Source organism: Podarcis bocagei, assembly GCF_964188305.1.
Source record: "Podarcis bocagei genome assembly, chromosome: 7".
In the NCBI taxonomy this organism is placed as follows: Eukaryota; Metazoa; Chordata; class Lepidosauria; order Squamata; family Lacertidae; genus Podarcis; species Podarcis bocagei.
The window spans coordinates 53078245-53098315 of NC_138132.1; the positions used below are offsets into that span (position 1 = coordinate 53078245).

The 20071-nt window shown below is 45.6% G+C and overlaps 2 protein-coding genes across 7 annotated transcripts; one reads left to right on the forward strand and one right to left on the reverse strand.

Moving 5' to 3' along the window:
* Nucleotides 1-610: 610 nt before the first annotated feature.
* CHMP1A (charged multivesicular body protein 1A) lies at nt 611-14159 on the reverse strand. Its single transcript, XM_081201307.1, has 9 exons — nt 14063-14159; nt 13728-13913; nt 12130-12403; nt 10190-10209; nt 8776-8853; nt 6169-6315; nt 4250-4378; nt 2661-2848; nt 611-2152 (listed from the first exon to the last, which is right to left on the reverse strand). The coding sequence occupies exons 3-9, from the start codon at nt 12134-12136 to the stop codon at nt 2131-2133; spliced, it is 591 nt and encodes a 196-aa protein (XP_081057433.1). The 5' UTR covers nt 12137-12403; nt 13728-13913; nt 14063-14159; the 3' UTR covers nt 611-2130.
* Nucleotides 14160-14200: 41 nt separating this feature from the next.
* SPATA33 (spermatogenesis associated 33) lies at nt 14201-18800 on the forward strand. Of its 6 annotated transcripts, none has more exons than XM_081201317.1 (3): nt 14201-14324; nt 16439-16588; nt 18493-18800. In XM_081201317.1, exons 1-3 carry the CDS (start codon nt 14285-14287, stop codon nt 18693-18695), a joined length of 393 nt encoding a protein of 130 aa, XP_081057443.1. In that variant the 5' UTR covers nt 14201-14284; the 3' UTR covers nt 18696-18800. The 6 variants fall into 6 exon arrangements, with proteins under 6 accessions (XP_081057443.1, XP_081057445.1, XP_081057442.1 ...); XM_081201319.1 differs by having other exon boundaries at nt 14217-14374; XM_081201316.1 differs by having other exon boundaries at nt 14234-14324; nt 16436-16588.
* The last annotated feature ends 1271 nt before the right edge of the window (nt 18801-20071 follow it).

The window sequence follows — 20071 nt, forward strand, 5'->3', positions numbered from 1 at the left end:
AAGACCCCCCTCTCGGCCTCACTGATGTGGTCCAAAGGAAAGCAGAGCAATACCTTTGGCACCTGCTTGACTGCAGGAGTTGCCAAAAGGTAGTGTACAAGGCATCATCTAACCATCGTACAGACTTCACTCCAGATTTGTGTAGGATAGCCATTTCTTCCCTCGAAGACACCTTGCAAGGCAGCAGAGTTCTCCTTCTCCTAGATTGGGTACCTTCCCAGGTTGACAAATCTAATCTGCCTCACTTCCCTCTACAACACATGCAGAAACCACCTTCTTGATCACTGGACCCACTATTGATCTCATCCTCCCAATCCAGTGGAGCCTGCCTTTGCATGCAGGGGAAGTTCCTCACTTACTGAGAGTTTGAGACTCATTGGATACCCTCGCCTGGTTTAGCTGCCCAGTTGAAGCCGTTCCCATGGCGTGACCGCTGTTGCATGTTGACTGCTTCTAAGAATCCCAGGTGAGAGTTGAGTGCAGAGTGGGGACCAAAGGTGGACAAACTACCCCCAAAGGAGCATGATGTGTGTGTTCCCCTGGTGGTACTACCCGTCCCCTAAAACCCCATACACCCCGATTTCCGGAGAGTAATTTATTTAAAACAGCATTAAAGAAACAACAGCATTCGCTTTATTTTTATTTTTTTAACGAGAGGTGGAGGAAGGCAAAACAGAGGAGTGCTTTTCCGAAGAAGGAGCTGGGAGGATGTGGCACTCCATAACCCCTTTCCAACAAGCCTTTCACAATGAAAACACGCCCTCTGTTCCCACACCCCACAAAGTGCGGCTTAGAAGAAGAGGAACAGCACAAGCATAAAGGCCAGGCCCTTCAGAGACAGAATGGCGGGAGGAGAGAGACCTCATTTTAAATACCAGCAGCAAAGTGGAACAGCGTGGTTTCTTACAGGAGAGGTGAGCTCTAAGACCAAAGAGGTTCTTGCTCTCTTGACATTGGCTCTGTCAGAAAGGTCAAAGCAACACCATTGAAGACAAGAACCTAATCCTGTTAAGCCCCACCGTTTCCACCCAGAGTATTAGGAGGTCCCAAGACTTGTTGAAAGGGGGGGGGGGGGAGAGAGTGAGAGCGCAGGGGGAAGAGCTGCTCTGGAACCAAGAGGCAAACTTCTCCAATATGACAATTCAGGGGGAAAGACCCAAGCATCTCTGTACATGAGGGTTCCCCTTCCAGAAGTTTGAGGAAAGGTACATACTGGACAAGGGTGAACTGAAATGCAGAACACGAGCAAAGAGTTCTTAAGAGGGCTGGCAGAAAAATCAGAGGGTGTAGAATCAGCAAATGAATCTATCTTTCCGTGTGTGTAATGGAGGGAGAGAATAAAGGAACATTAGTTTCAAAGGTCACTTAATGGTGTATAAATCCAAAATGGTGTGTAAACAGACAGGCGGGGGAGGGGAGAAAGGTACACATCCATTCTCTGGACAAGCTCACTTTGTAGCACAATTCCAATTTCAATTTCCACAAGTCATCCCCTAAAACAGCCTTCCCTGACTTAGTGCTCTCCAGATGCTTTTGACCACAACTCCCATCAGCTGTAGAAGCTGGGGTTTATGGGAGTTGTAATCCAAAGATCTGGAGGGCAGGTCAGGGAGGCTGCCCTAAGCCAAGCAAGTGACTGATATTAGGAGAAACAAACAGCACACCTGCCTCCACACACCAGACACAGGTTCCAGTTATAAAGGTTTTAAGTCTTGCAAGGGCTCTGCCTGAATCATTTCTAAGAGCTATATGCTCCTGTTCCTTTCATCCAGTGACTTTCAGGCACAAGAGGATGAGGGGAAGTGTGGGCTGAAAAAAGAAGTTGGTGTTTTTTGGGGGGTGGGGAGGAGAACCATTCCAATAAATTTGCCTCCCAATCACACCATCCCAGCCAAGCCTAGGCAAGTTCATGCACAGGTGCTTGCTGCTGCCACTATCTTTAGAGAGTAAATTGCCATCACCATGAGAGGATTTAAAGTCCATTGCTGAACACAGCAGGCCTGGAGGAGTCAAGGGACCAGTCTTCCTTCCGATCACCGTAGGACGGGGTGGCCTGGGGCCTCCCGTAGGAAGTCCACAAATCATATTTGAACAAGGCAGAAGCAAGTCCATTAGGGGGAGTAGAGAGGGTTAATTCCGCAGGGCAGCCAACCTGGACAGGAACACGGGAGAAATAGAAAATGAAAAAATAAGGCTTTTTTTAAGGTACAGAAAAAAGCTTGATTTTTAGTTTTGACCATGGGGAATAGCAAAAAAATATTACAGCTCTCGTTCAGTGTTGCCTTCTTTCCCCTCCTGCCACATCAGAGAAGATTCTGCAGCCACAGAGCATGCTCAGTGCTTGTCAGGCTATTTCTGGAGACTGTCCCTTAGGGTTGTTCACCCTTAAGTTTTCTTTCTTTCTTTAATTTTGCATTAAAAATTAATTTTATAAAGTTTTTAAAAAATACTTTTGAAAACCTCTTGGCTCCCCAAAACCAGCTGATACCATGGATGGGTGGTCCTGTTTTGGGGAGAGAAGAGTGATGCTACTTGCTACCAGGATATGGCAACCTATAGATATTTTAAAAGCTGTCAGGGCCTGGGTCTCTGTCGTTGGCCGAGAAGCAGGAATTTGAATCCTACAAAATGATTGTGGGCATGTTTAGGTGGCAACGAACCTTCGTGATAGCTGGTCCTCCTGGGAACGCACCGAGCTCTCTCCCACCGCCGAGGCCCCCTCAGGCAGCTGGTTCAGCTGATCCATGACTTCCAGGCCGTTCTCCTCAGCAATTTGTACTATCAGACTGTCAACTTGCTCCTGGGGTGTGGTCAGTGTAGTGGCTGAGCTCATGGAGTCTTCCATCACCTGTGGGGATCACAAAACAGATCCTTAGCAAGGAGGGAGGAAACAGAACACAAGAATATGTCCGGTGCAGTCCCAACAAACGGGCCTGCTTCTCAGTGGCAATTGTTCCTCTTGCTGTCCCACACGTGTCCAGCACAAAACATCCCCTTCTTCCAGATCTCCCTGCAGCAGGAAGGTGCTACTGCTGTCCCCCACTGATGAACATTTGGTGGTGGCTCAGATGTTCATTGCTAAACACTGGAAGTAATGTATAACAACAGAGGCATGGTTCAACACTGTCTGGGAGATAGTCCTGTTTGAACATGCTACACAACACAGACAAGTGGCAAGAAGTGAAGTGAAGAAAGATCAGTTTGAAAAATTGTGGTTCTTATTTTTTGTTTATCAATATGGATTTAAAATTCTCAGGCCCTCCCAATATCCACACATCGCTTTGGAGGGGCTCTGCTGATGCCTAGTTATCACACAACACTGTTAACGACTCTTTCAAGATAATTTAATTGTTTGCTGTGAGCTAGTCAGTACTAAGTATTGCATAATCTGCAGCTGGATTCTATGATGTTTACTTGAAGTTTCTCTATTTGTTTTCTCGAGATCAATAAAAATTACATATGAATAAAAAAGGGAAGGTGCTACTGCCGTCCACCAATAAGCCCACCAATCTTTTCCTTTTCCCCTTGCAGTTTGCGGTCAGAAAATGAAGGGGACTCTCTCCCCATTCCTACTGGAATTTGTAGAAGGGCGACAGCAGTAGTAAGGCCCGCATGTACCTTATACAAGAAGCTTGCACTGAGAGCAGGGGAAACACACACACACAATCACTTCCTCTACACAGGCAGGGAAGAGTTGTGCACAACCAAACAGTGGGCTAACAGACCCAACACACTCCATACATGAAAAGGGCTGTTCATTCACATTCTGCACCTTCCTCCTGCCCTAGCCCACATCCAAGGGCCATCAGTAAAACAACTGATTTGCATGTAGAAGGGCCCAGGTTCAACCCCCAACATCTCCAGGTAGAGCTGGGAGAGACTCCCTGTCTGAAACCCTGGAGAGTTGCTGCTAGTCAGAGTAGACAATACTGAGATAGATGGACCAGTGGTCTGACTCAGTATAAGGCAGCTTCCTACATTCCAAACTCCAGACCAGAGCATACATACTGCTAAAAAAGAGTGTTTTACACACTTCCTACAGCAGAAATCTGAACTTCAACAGAACTTCACTATGTCTGGCAGTGAGGGGGTAGATGGAAGGAGAAGGAGTCATAGGCAAATGGGGGGGGGGGATGGGGACAGAACAGGTTTACTGAAATAAGGAGTTTTAAGGAGTCTCTTGCATCCCACCACCCATAGCATTACAGCACAGATGCCTTGTTCTCCCTGGACAGCAAACAGCCCTTACCGAAGTGTGAACATCCAAGTTCTGGACCTGCTGCTCAAACTTGTCCATCACAGCGGAGACCTTCTGCAAGTCCATAGAGCTGAGTGCTTTGTCCAAGGCCTTCGTCACCTGGGCCATGTTCTTAGTCACCTGCAGTAGAGAGTCGGAAACTGTATCATGCATTTAGGAAGCAGAAGCCCATCAGGGAATTGCCCAGAGAGCTGGAGCCAGGACTTGGAGGACTTAAATAAAGTGTGGGGAACAGCATCTAGTCCACAAGCTGCATTCCCCCCTTCTCCCATCCCATGAGCCAAATTTCACAGGTGGGTTGTCAATTACCTGGCATCACAATGATGTCAGGTGTCCTGTTCTGCCTGTACAGTTTAAAATCAAACTGTGCAGGCCAAAGCACCGCCCTGTATTTTGCAAGTGTCATCAACCAGCTGATCAACAGCCTTTGCAAAATGTGGTCCAGAGGACTGCTCAGCAGTGCCTGCAAACCCACTTTCATTTCAGCTGCACTGCCTCTTTACCTGCTCCAGAGCAGATGGGCATGGCTTGGCTGAAGTGACCTCCATTAGCCAAACGGGCAGGGCTGGCAGGTATAATTAGGTTCACAGGCTGGAGGTTCTCCACCACTGATTTAAGAGTTATGTCCCTCAGAACAACGGCAGGAAAAGCCAGGGGGCAGAAAGTGTCAAATGAGCAGAGAATGAGGGTTTCAGAAGTATAAACACAACCAAGGTGGTTCTCAGCTGATAGACCTTAATGGCTGTTTCATCATTTTCAGTCTTGGAAGCCCAGACTCAAGGTCTAAAAGTCAAGAGGGGCCAGGATTGAGATGCTGGGGGCAATAGAGAGCAGCAGAGAAAAAAATGGGCAGAGTGGAAAGGGGTAGAGTGGGTAAGATGAACATTTTTTGGCCCCAAAGTAGCCCACAGGGCTCCAATGGAGCAAACCAGACTGACCAGTTCTGCTCACATACCAATATGGAATAAGGAAGAGTCAGCAACCCAGGGGTCAAATGAGCATGTTTGCCGATAACAATATGCCTAATATTATGGATTAAATTGCAGATTGGATCTCAGACAGTAAGGCTGGAAAAGCACTCTTCCAGAGATCTTAGAAATCTGTTGCTAACCAAGACAGACAACACCTGGCTGGATCAGTGGCTGTCGGTCCAACTGTAGCTCAGTTTTCATGTAATGGTACACCATAGCCTGAAATAATTACTCTGTGTGCTGTTCAGTCATCCTGCCCAGTTCCTTCCCTGTGCCCCCTTTACAAAACCATGGAGCAGCTGGCTTAGTGTTACATACTAAGCGGTGCTGGTGATTTGTTTCTTGCCAGATAAATCACATGTGGAAGCTGAGGTTTGCTCTTGGCTTACCAGTCATGGTGTGTTTGGAGAGAAACAAGACACAAGCACTGGCTTGAACGTTAAACCACACAGCAGCCAGCTCAATGTTGTTTATTGCTAGGGAGGAGTGAAGCATGTGCGACTGAGAGAGTGCATCAGTCTGTTGCTCGTTCCCAGTAAGCCATGGTTTGTTATTGACGAATGGTGAAGTGTGGACTTTTTCAGATGGACTGGAGTGGGGGAAGGTTATGGAAATATGAGAAACTGGCACAGGCAGCACCACAAAATGGCTGTGATTTAAATCATCTCGATGTAAATCAACCCACCTTGCCCAGCAATGCCTACGGTAAAAGATGTGATTTTTAAAAAAGCAATGAGAGGGGCAGGACACCTTGGTGAGCACAAGGCAGGGGATTTTCACTGGGTGTCGTGAAGCTGTACACCATGTTGGTAAACATTATGTGCAAACATGGCCAATGTGAAAGGCAAGTCCTTGTAGCCTTAAGCAGCAGTGAAGAGGAAGCATCTGCCAGGTTAGACTGTGGATACTCAACACCAGTGCCAAAGTGCATCTTCTTACCCCCTTCATAGTCACTGCCGTCTGGACCTTAGAGGCCACCGCATCCACTCGGGAAGCCATACGGAGCCAGTTCAAGCCTTCGTTCTTCTTCCGAATGGCATTCTCTGCATAGACACGGGCACATTCCACATTCTTCTGTTGAAGGGCCTGGAGCAGAAGAAAAAAGATGCTCAGGGTGAATTCACCAGAATCAGAGCACTTGTATGGGGCTCTAAACGTGCTGCCAATCAGCCAGAAAACCTTTCAAGCCAGCTGCATCTTTACCTGCCCCACACCTGACAACATATATGCATGGCTTGGCCAAAACAAGAAGGTGGCCTTCAAACAGTGTCTCCCAACATCAATAATTCTATACATGGCACAGACTTGCTGGGCCCACCTTTTCCCTAAATAAGGACTGCCCCATGCCTCTCCATTTTTAGTGGTGCAACAATGTAGTGCCCATAGAATCATAGAATCATAGAGTTGGAAGAGACCACAAGGGCCATCGAGTCCAACCCCCTGCCAAGCAGGAAACACCATCAGAGCACTCCTGACATATGGTTGTCAAGCCTCTGCTTAAAGACCTCCAAAGTAGGAGACTCCACCACACTCCTTGGCAGCAAATTCCACTGTCAAACAGCTCTTACTGTCAGGAAGTTCTTCCTAATGTTTAGGTGGAATCTTCTTTCTTGTACTGTAGTTTGGCTCCATTGCTCCGTGTCCGCTTCTCTGGAGCAGCAGAAAACAACCTTTCTCCCTCCTCTATGTGACATCCTTTTATATATTTGAACATGGCTATCATATCACCCCTTAACCTCCTCTTCTCCAGGCTAAACATGCCCAGCTCCCTTAACCGTTCCTCATAAGGCATCGTTTCCAGGCCTTTGACCATTTTGGTTGCCCTCCTCTGGACACGTTCCAGTTTGTCAGTGTCCTTCTTGAATTGTGGTGCCCAGAACTGGACACAGTATTCCAGGTGAGGTCTGACCAGAGCAGAATACAGTGGCACTATTACTTCCCTTGATCTAGATGCTATACTCCTATTGATGCAGCCCAGAATTGCATTGGCTTTTTTAGCTGCCGCGTCACACTGTTGGCTCATGTCAAGTTTGTGGTCAACCAAGACTCCTAGATCCTTTTCACATGTACTGCTCTCAAGCCAGGTGTCACCCATCTTGTATTTGTGCCTCTCATTTTTTTTGCCCAAGTGCAATACTTTACATTTCTCCCTGTTAAAATTCATCTTGTTTGTTTTGGCCCAGATCTCTAATCTGTCAAGGTCGTTTTGAAGTGTGATCCTGTCCTCTGGGGTGTTAGCCACCCCTCCCAGTTTGGTGTCATCTGCAAATTTGATCAGGATGCCCTTGAGTCCATCATCCAAGTCGTTGATAAAGATGTTGAATAAGACCGGGCCCAAGACAGAACCCTGTGGCACCCCACTAGTCACTCTTCTCCAGGATGAAGAGGAACCATTGATGAGCACTCTTTGGGTTCGGTCAGTCAGCCAGTTACAAATACCACTGAGTGGTAGCATAGTCAAGACCGCATTTTACCAGTTTCTTTACAAGAATATCATGGGGCACCTTGTCAAATGCCTTGCTGAAATCAAGGTAGGCTACATCCACTGCGTTCCCTTCATCTACCAGGCTTGTAATTCTGTCAAAAAACGAGATCAGGTTGGTCTGACATGACTTATTTTTCAGAAATCCATGCTGACTATTGGTGATCACAGCATTCCTTTCTAGGTGCTCACAGACTGTTTGCTTAATGATCTGCTCCAGAATCTTCCCTGGTATTGATGTCAGACTGACTGGGCGGTAATTATTTGGGTCCTCTCTTTTCCCCTTTTTGAAAATAGGGACAACATTTGCCCTCCTCCAGTCTGCCGGGACTTCGCTTGTTCTCCAGGAATTCTCAAAGATGACTGCCAGTGGTTCTGAGATCACATCTGCCAGTTCTTTTAATACTCTTGGATGCAGTTCATCTGGCCCTGGAGACTTGAATACATCTAAACTGGCCAAGTATTCTTGTACTATCTCCTTAGTTATTTTGGGCTGTGTTTCCTTTGCCCACAGTGTAGAAAGGTCCTTACTTACAATCTGCACTAGACAAAGAAATTAGGAGTGAAGGAAGAGACAAGAAAATGGACAAACATGTTCAGGAATGGAGCTACTAAAGACAGAGACAGACAAGTAGATCAGTTATGGGGAAAGGTGAGGCTGTGCCAGAAATGGAACACAGCAAAAGACTGAGAGGATGGGCATACAAAAGAGAAACTAAGGGAGCCAAAACTTTGAACTGAGCAGAAAGACACAGGAAACACACAGCCTTAAAACAAAAACAATTAAAACAAGGATACGGAATCTGTGGCACTCCAGATGTTGTTGGACCCAACTCCCATTATCCCGAACCACTGACCATACTGACTGGGGATGTTAAGAGTTTGAATTGAACAAGATCTGGAGGGGCACTGGTTCCTGATGTTCAAATGGGGAGCCACAGTGTGTAAGCAAAGAGGCTTAGAGAGAGCAGTAATGCTGCTATTGGAGTTCCTGATTGGAGAATCAGTCAGCCTTTCAGGTACATCTGGCAGTTACTCTCATCACCAGCATTTGTTTCCATTACCTTCTTGACTTTGGCTTGCTCGGTTTTGGAGTCCTTTTCTGCCTTCTTGGCAAGCTTCTCCAGCTGCTTGGCTGTAAACTAGAGAGAATGAGATGCTCAGTAGGTAGGTAGGCAGGCAGAAAAACATCTCCAGAGGAGGAGATATCCACAGGGAAGAACTTGCTATTTGTACATTTCTAGTCACCATATCTCAAAAAGTATGTGCAAGACCTCAAAAGATGAAGAAAAGACAAGCCATATGTGGCTAAAGTAACTCCCCTATGATGAAAGGTTATAATATTTGGGGTGTTCTGGTTTACAAAAAAGACCAGTAAAGGGCTGTGGGGGAAATATGGCAAAGGCTTGTAAAATTATGTATGTAAGGGGTGGGAAAAGAAGATCATGTTTTTCTTCTGTTCCTCTCACAATACTAGACCCAAGGTCATCCAAAGAATCTGAAAAGTGGAAAATTTAAAGCAGATGAAAGGGGGGGATATTCACACATCACACAGTTTATCACTAGAACTGGCTACCACAAGTGATTGTACTGGCCACCAACTTGGATGACTTTAAAAGATGATTTGACAAATTCATGGAGAAACGGATAACAATGCCTACTAGTCATGAGGGTTATATCACTTCCAGTGAATAACTATTACTGGGGATCATGAACATGAGACGTCATTGTGTTCGTGTCCTACTTGGGGGCTTCTCAGAGGCATCTGGTTGGCTGCTGTGAGACAGGAATCTGGCCTGGTCCAGGAGGGCTCTTGTACAGAAACAAGAGGTAGAAATGGCCATTGTCTCCCTACTTTAGAACAATACATCATGAGTAATTTTTAAGTTGTGTGCATATTCAGAGTCCACAAATCTGAGGCCCACAAAGAAGCAATACCAACGGGTTGGCATACTGTAGAATATCAATAAATTTTACAAGACAGAATAGAAGCTACCAGCATTGAATGCACAATTGAGAGCTGTGGGAAAAGCTAGTCTGAGTCAGTGAAACTTCCCACTACTAGTGGTCCCCAGGAGCTGCCCATCCCAGAGTCTCATACACAACTACAAACTAGTAATCTGCCAGTCCAGAAAGTAGATGCTTTCTCTGTCCAAGAAAGACAATACTTCCTGACAGAAACCTAGGTGCCACCTACATAAGTTCACCATGAAAAAAAGTGCATTTTTAAAATGGTGATTTTTTAAAAAACAAATTGCACATACAGCTGCCTTGAAGACTGTTAGCCTCCTTGCAGACCATCCATTTGAAAGGCAAGGTATTAATAAATTCTCTCTCAATAATTCAGCATCTGCACTGTGTACAGTATATTTTTTTTAAAAGAAATTTACATCCTTTTCTATACTTTGCTGCAGAATAGTTAATAGTTAAGCCCTGGCTGGCAACAAGAAACAGCATTTCATAGTGTCCAGCACTCACCTTTAACTGGAAGAGTGTATCTGTGAAGAGAAAGATGGCAATAGTTGGGTTTCAGAAAAAAGGTCTCAGAATGAAGGGTACTGACTGAAATTTCCACCAACCCAAACATTCCTTCTAGCCCAAAGAGGTCCAAACTGGGTACATTAAATACACCCTGTCCATAGAGCAACAAATATCCTTTGTGCTAAGCACTTTGTCTCTAGCAACTTTACATGAGGAATATGAAATACATTCATCTCTATACAATGAACTAGCTCCTACATTTTTTATATTTGCTGCTAAAAATCATTATGTTTTTCCAGTCCCACAGTTCCACTGGAGGAATCGTTGCACCTTGGAGCCCAACTTCTTGACCTGTCATGCATTTATAGCCTATATACTAATCATGTGACAATATATTAGTAAGCCAGTCTTTCAAAGTGCCACAGCACTTTCTCTCTCCAGAATTCAACACTCAACTTTAACCATGGCAATCATTTTCCTTTGTACTCTGGCCTCTCAAGCTGCCTAGAGGATAACTGCTAACTGGAGACTCCTGTTCTAACTCTGTGGTGAGGGGAAATCGATCAAACACTATGCTACCCAGGTAACTGGCTCATACACTGTGTCACCTGTCTGGCATCCAGGAACAGGAAGTGGCATACAAGAAATGAGGAAAATACATTACTGCTTGTTAAAGTCTTTTGAAGACTCTAAACACACAGTCTTATATGGCTCACAAAAATGATTCTCTTGAAAGGACTGCCAGCCAGATGAGTGGCTAGAACAACCCAGTCAGATGGACAGGGTACATATAATAAAAATATTGTTAAAATTATTATTATGAAAAGATCAGTTTCTGGCCAATGCAAACATGCCTCTCACAGGCATACATTTCTGTCCACAGGGCTCAATCCCTTGGGGCATATCATAATACCAATAGATATTTTCTAGTATGGGTTAGAAAATCACTGACTGACCCCCTGCCCTTAGGCAGGAACCTCTGTGCCACATATTTAAAACGTAGCCATTTGTGAGTGAAGTGCAGGAGTAATGAAAGTGGGCTATATCAAAGATCAAAGCCAAACATCTGACTCTGTCTCCCACAAAATCACAAGGCATATCCAATACACTATTTAGTCCAACCCTGTGACATACGACAGGATGGTCAGACTCCGCAATCCTTGCAATCCATGAATTGTACTAAGTTGTACTAAATGACTAAAATTAAGTTAGCCTAAACACACTCTGCAGGCAAAACAAACACCCCAGACATTTAATCAGAACAATTTGATGGGGAAGGGGAAGCATTCCTTCAAAATACCAAACACAGCAGATAGATTTTTGCCTGCATGTCAAGCAGCCACTTGCCTTTAGTTGAAGGAAGAAGAAAAAGAACCTCCCCTCCTCCCCCCATGTGTGCTTCTTGACAGCCTTGTCTTAGGGGGGCAATAAGGTTGTCAACTTCCTTTTCTAGGAAGGCACTTGTGCCAGAAACTGAACAAGTGAACCTTTGCCTGGCAAATGTGTGTGAGGCAGGAGCCTGGGGGCGGAGGGGAGAGAAAAAGTCAACAACTCTAACAGGCAGGCAGGAAGGCAGCCTGGAGAGATATCCCCACCCCAGATCCCTTCTAAACAACTCGAGAGAATTTACCTCCAGCTCACATGCACAAGGGGTGCGCACGCACACACGCACACACACACACACACACACACACACACTTTATGGGAGTCAAGGCCGGGGGCTGGGTGGGCGAATGCTAAAGTCATGTCTCGATGGCTTCATTGTTACACACTTCCCCACCCCCAGGAACCCCACCCCTCTTTCACCTTCCCAGTTATCCCCACCCCACTGTAGGCAAGGCTCCAGTCCCAAAGTCCCCACACCCTGCATCAGGGTTGAATGTGAAATCGCTCCATCCCCCACCCACCCGAGGAAGAAGGGGAAAGAGCTGCCTTACCGTCCATTCTGAATTGAGTCCTCTGTCTACTCGCCTGACCAAAACTTCCGGGCTCCCTCCTCGCCCACTTCCGGGTTCTCTCCCCAGCCTCTTCCGCGTCGCCTCGAACGCGATCTCAGCCACGCCTCGCGAGACGACGGTCTATCACGACCGCCATCATCTTTCTCACCGCGCCGCAGTCTCGCTCACCGGGTCCGTGCTGGCGCATGCGTAGACTTTAAAAAAAGTCACTCGTGGGCACGCCCAGCAAGACAAGGCTCGTAGGTGGCGGTTCCTATGGCAACGAGGGAGAAAGAAAACGAACATGATGAGATGCGGGGGAAAGCGCTTTTGCACAGCTTGGGAGTAATTTAAGCACGAAGCAGATATAAATCTTATTTGCATATCGATATGATTGTTTTTTACATATTGCTGTTGTTATTGTTGCGTATTATTTGACGGTGGTGATGATTCCCATCATCATCATCAAGATCGAGTATTTAGGGTTGTATATAGAAGAATTAGGATAAAAATAGTGTATTTAGGCCTGGACAAAAACTAGACTGGTTCCTACTCCAGAATGGCTTTCAAACTAACAAATATTTGACACATACAAAAGGAAGAGACAATGAAGGGGAGAAGAAAGGAAGCGAATTCAGTGTTCAGGCACCATTGTTTTCCAAATAAATATACCGGTACATTGGCCTTGGATAGAGCCAGCACATTGTGCTTGGTTTGCCTCTTGAGAACGTTTCTGCTGGTTGTATGACTTTTAACTATGCTGCTGCAGCATAACTTTGGAGCATAATTGAGCGGCAGCAAAATTATCCCCATTCTACTGACTGGTGAAGATGAGGTTGTGTTGTATAGAGCACTGGTCTTCAACAGGTGAGGTTGGGTGGGATTCTCTACTGTGTGACAGCTTGACCCAAACTCCAGGGCTGTCTACCACCATGCAAATTTACTACTACTACTACTACTACTATTAGAATTTAAAGAGCACCTTTCTTTTCAAGAAGAATATGGCCAACTTTCACTTGGAGGAAGGATATTGGTAAACTGGTACATTTCCAGAGAAGGAGATAAAGATGGTAAGGTGTCTGGAGAACCAGTCTGATGAGAAAAGGTTGAGTTGGTTATGTTTAACTTGGAGAAGAGATGATTAAGAGGCAATATTCAGAGGCCATTGTCAAATTTTTGAAAGGCTAGCGCAGGAGTCAGCAAACTTTTTCAGCAGGGGGCCAGTCCACTGTCCCTCAGACCTTGTGGGGGGGGCAGACTATATTTTTTGGTGGGGGGTGAACAAATTCCTATGCCCCACAAATCCCCCAGAGGTGCATTTTAAATAAAAGGACACATTCTACTCATGTAAAAACACACTGATTCCCGGACCGTCCGCGGGCCAGATTGAGAAGGCAACTGGACCTTAGTTGGCCTACCCATGGGCTAGCACATAGATGATGGAGCATCTTTGTTTTCCATCACTCTAGCTAAACTTTAGAAAAAGCTTCTTGGCAGAATGACCTGTTTGATGGTACAAAGAGTTTTGGAGGGTTCTTCAGGGTCACCCACAATGGGAAAATAGGGGAGCTCCCTTACTCTGTCCTAATAGCACTTACCTATCATCACCAAGAGTCTTGCAACATCCAAACCATCCTAGTGCAAATTCCAAAAAAGTCAGAGCACTTTAGAAAAGTTAGAGCCCGTGTAGTGCAGTGAAGGGGATTTAGGTTTTGCCTATGGGAGATGCCTCCCATCCATGATGAGAGTGGCTCAATATCTATTACTCTTCACTCTAACTTCTCCTGAGATGTTTTTGTCTGAGGATGTAAGGGGAAAAATCATTTGAATATGGTGAGAAGGATATAATAAAAATGGTGGTGGGAGAAAACATGCCAAACATTAATTAGCCCAAGAGAAAAAGAGGGCAGGGGAAAAAGAGGGAAACCTGTACTTTCTTACAGCACCCATACATTGCCACAGGTAAAGGGTCCTGAGGAGGATATCACAGGAGTCGTTTCCTGAGCTGAATCAGCCCCCTCCTGCTGTGCATCTGGTGTGCTGCTTCTTTGATGATGATGGTGCTGGTTGGTACTGAGTCACAAAAGGACCCAGACAATGCAATCAAGGGTGGAGTAGTGCCAATGTCGGGGGAGCAAGGACTGTAGGCTCATCTATGGGGGGGTCTCACAGCAAACATGAAGATGTGGGAGGAGGTAAAATGCTCTTGTTCCTCTTTACAGAATGATGTCCAAGAAGGGTTCAGGTTAGTGCCAGGTAACAGTTGGCATGAGCAGAATGAGGTCAAGCCAGCCTAATGGCTTTGGCTTGTAAATGAAGTGGGTTGGAGGAGAAGAGTTGCTACTCCTTTTGTTTTGAGAGATGCCATTTTGGATGAGAGATTGAGGCAGCCTGGACACTACACAGGCAGCAGGATGTGTTGGTAGGAACCTGAGGTGGTAGAATAAATGGTACCACTTCAGGCTGCAAGTAGGAGATAACATTTGTGAAAGCCCCTCTGCAAGTAAGAACACAAACACATCAAGGAGAAAGGTTCTATCCCAATCTCCTTCCTGATCTGCCAATTTTTTATATGCAGGGACAGATTTTTTTTTAATGTCAGGGACCATTCAGAAACCATTCAGAATGTGCAGCAAAAAGTAGCACATTCCCTTCTATTACCCCATTACCACTTCATTCTGCTGCACATGTACAACCATCTTCAGGCTTCAGTCCTGGAAGCAAGTACTGCAGAAACTGGTGGAATTTCTTCTCAGTAAATATGCCAAGAATCAGGCACTTAGTTCAAAAGAACAGTCAGTCAGATAATGCTTGCCTCTTCCCCACCCTCATTTCTCTGTCCCTAATCCCATCCACTAACTAGCTGGATAAAAAATCCAACATCCCACAAGTTCTCATTTTTATTTTTTATTTCTAACACACCCTACATTTACAGCACAAGCTTTTCTCCAGAGAATCCTGGGACCTGTAGTTTTTAAAGGTTGCTATGAATTATTGCTCTGTGAGGCAAACACTACAGTTCCCCCCCCCCCAGGATTTGTTGGGGGAGGCTGCTTTAAATGTATGGTGTGGACGTGACCTAAGCATTTACATTCTGTTCTTCATTGGATATTTCAGTATCAGAGTGTGAGACAATTAAATAACTAATAATTCAAATCTACAGAAAAAAGATATCAATATACATAAATTACAGAATCCATAAAAACAAGGCCAATAAATAGGAAACAAATTAACAGCACTATCATAAAACAAACAAAGCAAAAGTTCAATGAGGACAATTAGAATGTCATGTTCGTAGAACCAGATCAGCTGGTCTTGCTTGATATGTTTGTTTTCTGAGTGAGAAACTACCGGTAATTAGCATGGCTTCTGTGAAATTCTAGTAATTCCTATATTTGCTTATATATGCATAAATCAGGACATGCAGATTTGTGTCCTAGTGCCTGTGCCCCTGTTCTTTTAAAGTACTGTATCTATGTAGCATGCCTCTGTACCTGTTTAGCACCACAGTTATTTGGGGGATGTTTTAGCCTGGAAGCACCCATGTTATTGATCCTTAACCTCTTCTGGATGTCTCTCTGTCTTGTTCATCTATTGGGTAATCCTTCTGTAATATCTGTAGCACAAAGAACCCTCTTGGAACATTGTAGGGGGTGGGGAATAAGTGTACAACTTACTTTGATTTCAGAGCAGATCTGCTGGAAATGAATGACAATTAGATTTAAAATAGACAAATCTGTGGGGGAAGAGAAGTCAATCAATGGCTATTAGTCACAACAGCTAAATGGAGTGTCCACATTCAGAGAGCGTCTTCCTAGGGGGAAGCAACAAGGGAGGAAGGCTGTTCCCTTCATGGCTTGCTTATGGATTCCTTGAAGTATCTAAGCCAGTGCCTGGCAGTGCAATTGTTAGAGCAGGGAACCTGTGACCCTTTAGATGCTGCTGGACTACAACTCCCATCATCACTGACGGCCCTCAGTCTGATCTTGTAAGGTGTTCATGTTCTGATTGGTGGCTGGTCTTTGGCAAAGAGCTAGCAAATGGCAAGATAAAAGATTGCTTGTTCTATTTAGGCGGGGTTTTTTTTTTAATTTCATAGGAACGTTCTTTATCCCAAGTCAGACCATTGGCCACATATCTCAGCATTGTCTATAACTGTCAAAAACAATCCAAGATTTCAGGCAGGGGACATTTCCCTAGCGATGCCAGGAACCGAACCTGGGACCTTCTGCATGCAAAGCATAGGTTCTACCACTGAGCTACACCTATCTCCTTTTCCATTCTTAATATTTGTATTTTTCCTTAGCAGCTCATGTTCATAAAAATATAGATGGTAGCAAGGTCAAAGAACCCAAGCCCAGCTTCCAAGAACAGAGCCAGCACATGTATGGAAACATTCAACCTTCAACATCGGGTAAACCAACAAAGAAGCCTGTGCCACATCCTATGCAAGTAGAAGGTGAGGAAGGGAGAACAGTGGGTCATAGTGACAGCAATGGCATATCTCATTCGCATGTTCTCAGTAGTCCTTTGTAGATACAGTGGTACCTCGGGTTAAGTACTTAATTCGTTCCGGAGGTCCGTTCTTAACCTGAAACTGTTCTTAACTTGAAGCACCACGTTAGTTAATAGGGCCTCCTCCTGCTGTCATGCCGCCGGAGCCCGATTTCTATTCTTATCTTGAAGCAAAGTTCTTAACCTGAAGCACTATTTCTGGGTTAGCGGAGTGTGTAACTTGAAGCGTATGTAATCTGAAGCGTCTGTAACTCGAGGTACCACTGTATACACGTACTTAGTGAAGCCATGCATCCAGCAACATAGGCTATAAGGCAGTGTTTCCCAACCTTTTTTGGGCAAAGGCACACTTGTTTGATGAAAAAAATCTCGAGGCACACCACCATTACAGCCCCGTGACGTCAGCGCGCAGCGTCACGCCGGGAGGGACGCACGAAAGTGTAAGTTTCAATTTTTTCCCCTCCCCCTTGCCAGGGAACCTCCAAGCTTTAGGGGTGGGGGGGGAGGAGGCAGCAAAGTGAGGCAGGAAGGAGAGCGCGGCTTGGCTGGGTGAGCTTTGGCAGGGGCAGGGAATGAGAGCCGCGAGGCGGGCGCTGCGGACGGAGGCGCTGCCCGCCGAGCTCGCAGGAAGCCAGGCAGGCAGACGGCGAGAGCCCCGCGCTGGGCGGCCTCTCCTCGCCGCCGCCGCCCCGCCTCTCGCCGCCCGACTCGCCCGCCTCCCTCCAGGCAACATCTCGCGGCACACCAGGCAACATCTCGCGGCACACTAGTGTGCCGCGGAACAGTGGTTGGGAAACACTGCTATAAGGGTATTTTTTCTAACCCACCTTATCTCGAGGGTTTGGAGTCTGCAACAGTATTTAAAAAACAAAACAAAACAAAACCATGAGAAATGGTTACTATTTCTTTAAAAGATTTATACCCTGCTTTTTACTGAAAGATTCTCAAGGCGGTTTGCAGTAGAGTGCAATAATACCCAGTTCTCTCCCCCCCCCCCATCAACCCAGCAGCACTTTGTCCGTTGGCCAGAGTGCTACCCACTTAATTCCAAGGGCAAATGCAGTTGGAGCCTCCTGGGAAGGAGGGAGGGGTGAAGCACAAAGATACTCTGCAGCTGCTCCTTCTCTGGCCCAGTCTTCATCTTACTGGGGCAATCTTCCTGGGAGGGCAGAGGTGTAGCCTGCCACTTCCCCTTTGTTCCCTGGCTGATGACAGAGACAAAAGCATATTTCCCTTCAGCTCTGCAGTCCTGGTGCAACTATTATTCTCCATCACTAGGGCATCACCTCACTTCCAGTTATATGGGTTGTCATTGTCACTCTTCAGCTGGAACTGAAGCAAACTAAATTGCCTGAGGCCTTGGTAGCAGTGGTGCAGTGGTACATTTTGAAGAACTAGAGCTCATCATGCAGCCCCCTGTATCCAAGGAAGGGTCAAGAAGTTTTACTGTTTAAACTGCTAGCATGAAGTCAGAATACCATCAAAGAAAGTGTTTCCAGCCTATTGATTATATTCCTCATTTTCTGACTTCCTCATTGACCTACATTGAAAGTGATCAGGAGTAAGCCAGGTGAGAGTGGGATCACTCCAAGTTAACATGCTTCTGCCTTGGAGGGAACAAACATAGAAGCTCTTGAGTGTCCACAACTAGCCTTCTCACACTTAGGATCCGAGAGGAGGTTTCATGTCAGAAGCAGAGTCTTCCTGCAGATTTCGGCCTTGGCAGCTCTTTTTGAAAATGAAATACTAAGTTCCGTCTTAGACGATTGCTTCATCCCTTAGATAATAGGAAGGTCCATACCCCAGCCCTAGTATGCAGCACTTGGATATTTCCTTCTTTCCTTGCAGTATCTACTGATAAACTTGCCAAGAAGAAAAGGCTTATTCCTAAGATCGTTGTGACTGGGCCCTCGGAGGAAGTGCTGTTGAACAGTTATACTGATGAAATCCCTGAAACAAAAACCATCCGGGACACTGAAGACTTTGGCGCGTATAGTGTGCACACGAAGCCCAGCACTGTAGACGCTTATAGAACCAGCAAAGATCAGTGAGTGCACAGTGGAGAGTCAACAGCACTCAGTGTGATGGATACCATCTAGGGAAGCTAGCAGCCCAGTCCTGGATCCCCCTCTCAATAAATGGGAATCCCACCACAATGAATCCTTTCATGGTTTCACTTTCCCCACCTCCCACATTTGGAGGTGGAGGAAGAGGAGGAGGAGGAGGAGGAGGAAGGGCAAAGCTTAGCCAAATATAAATGAGGTTGATGATGGATGTTCATTTCCAAATAAATATGTTTGGTAAATGTTTTAAGATTCCCAGTCAATAATGGACCAGTATCTGCATGAGTGATTAGTATTGTTGGAACAGGGGGAACATCTCAGCCATACCTGCACTCCTAGAAAGGAAGGTCCAGGCAAAATATGTCACGAAGGGTTTGGGAGATACATTGGATTACACCTGGAAGAGGGTGTGGTGTAGTTATAAGGTGCAATCCACCCTGAGCATATTCTGTGGAAGTTGCTGAAGCCTTTGTTAAATCCCCCACATCCTCCTGCAACTAGCTTAACTACTTGTAAATGCTATAATCACATAGGTTCCACGTGTACTATACATTAAAAGCAGTATCATATCATTTTAAACTGTCATGGCTTCCTCCAAATAATCCTGAAAACTGTAGTTTGTTAAGGGTGCTGAGAATCATTAGGAGATCCCTATTTCCCTCCCAAAGCTACAATAGTTCTCTGGAAAGAGGGATTGGCTGTTGGGTTTCCCCACAAGCAGGTGGGTGGCCACTGTCTGTGGGAACAGGATGCTGGACTAGAGGGGCCACTGGCCTGATCCAGAAGGCTCTTAAATTCTTATGTTAAACTACTATGAAAATTGTATCTGTGATAGAACCTTCACACTGCACTCTGACCACCGTATATGAAATCCTATAATCACACCCACAACTTATCAGATAAGGTGTGAGCAGCATCACCCTGCTCTTATGTGAAGGTGAAGCACAGAAGGGAGAGCTTCGATGAAAGGGCATTTGGCACAAAAAGGGAAAAAATCTTATTAGGACTGGAAGACACAATGGTGCAAAAGGAACCTCCACTTCTCTAACTGGAGATGCAAGAGTAAGGCACCCTACGTATAGGGAGGAACTATTCATTTATTTATTTTATCACTTTTATGTACAATCTTTCGGCAAAGACAGTTTGCAATTTAAAATATTAGAATAAATGCCACAAAATATATTCAGGCCAACATTATACAGAGTAAGCATGCACTGTGGGTGTGGCTATGAAACCCAACACGCAGAGAAGTGCCTGTTGTACCAGTAAAAGCAACACTGGGGAGTACACTCTGTGAATGGCAACTACTCCGCTTCAGCCAATGCTATTTCTGGTGAAATGCTTCCTGGCCCCTCTTGACCTGC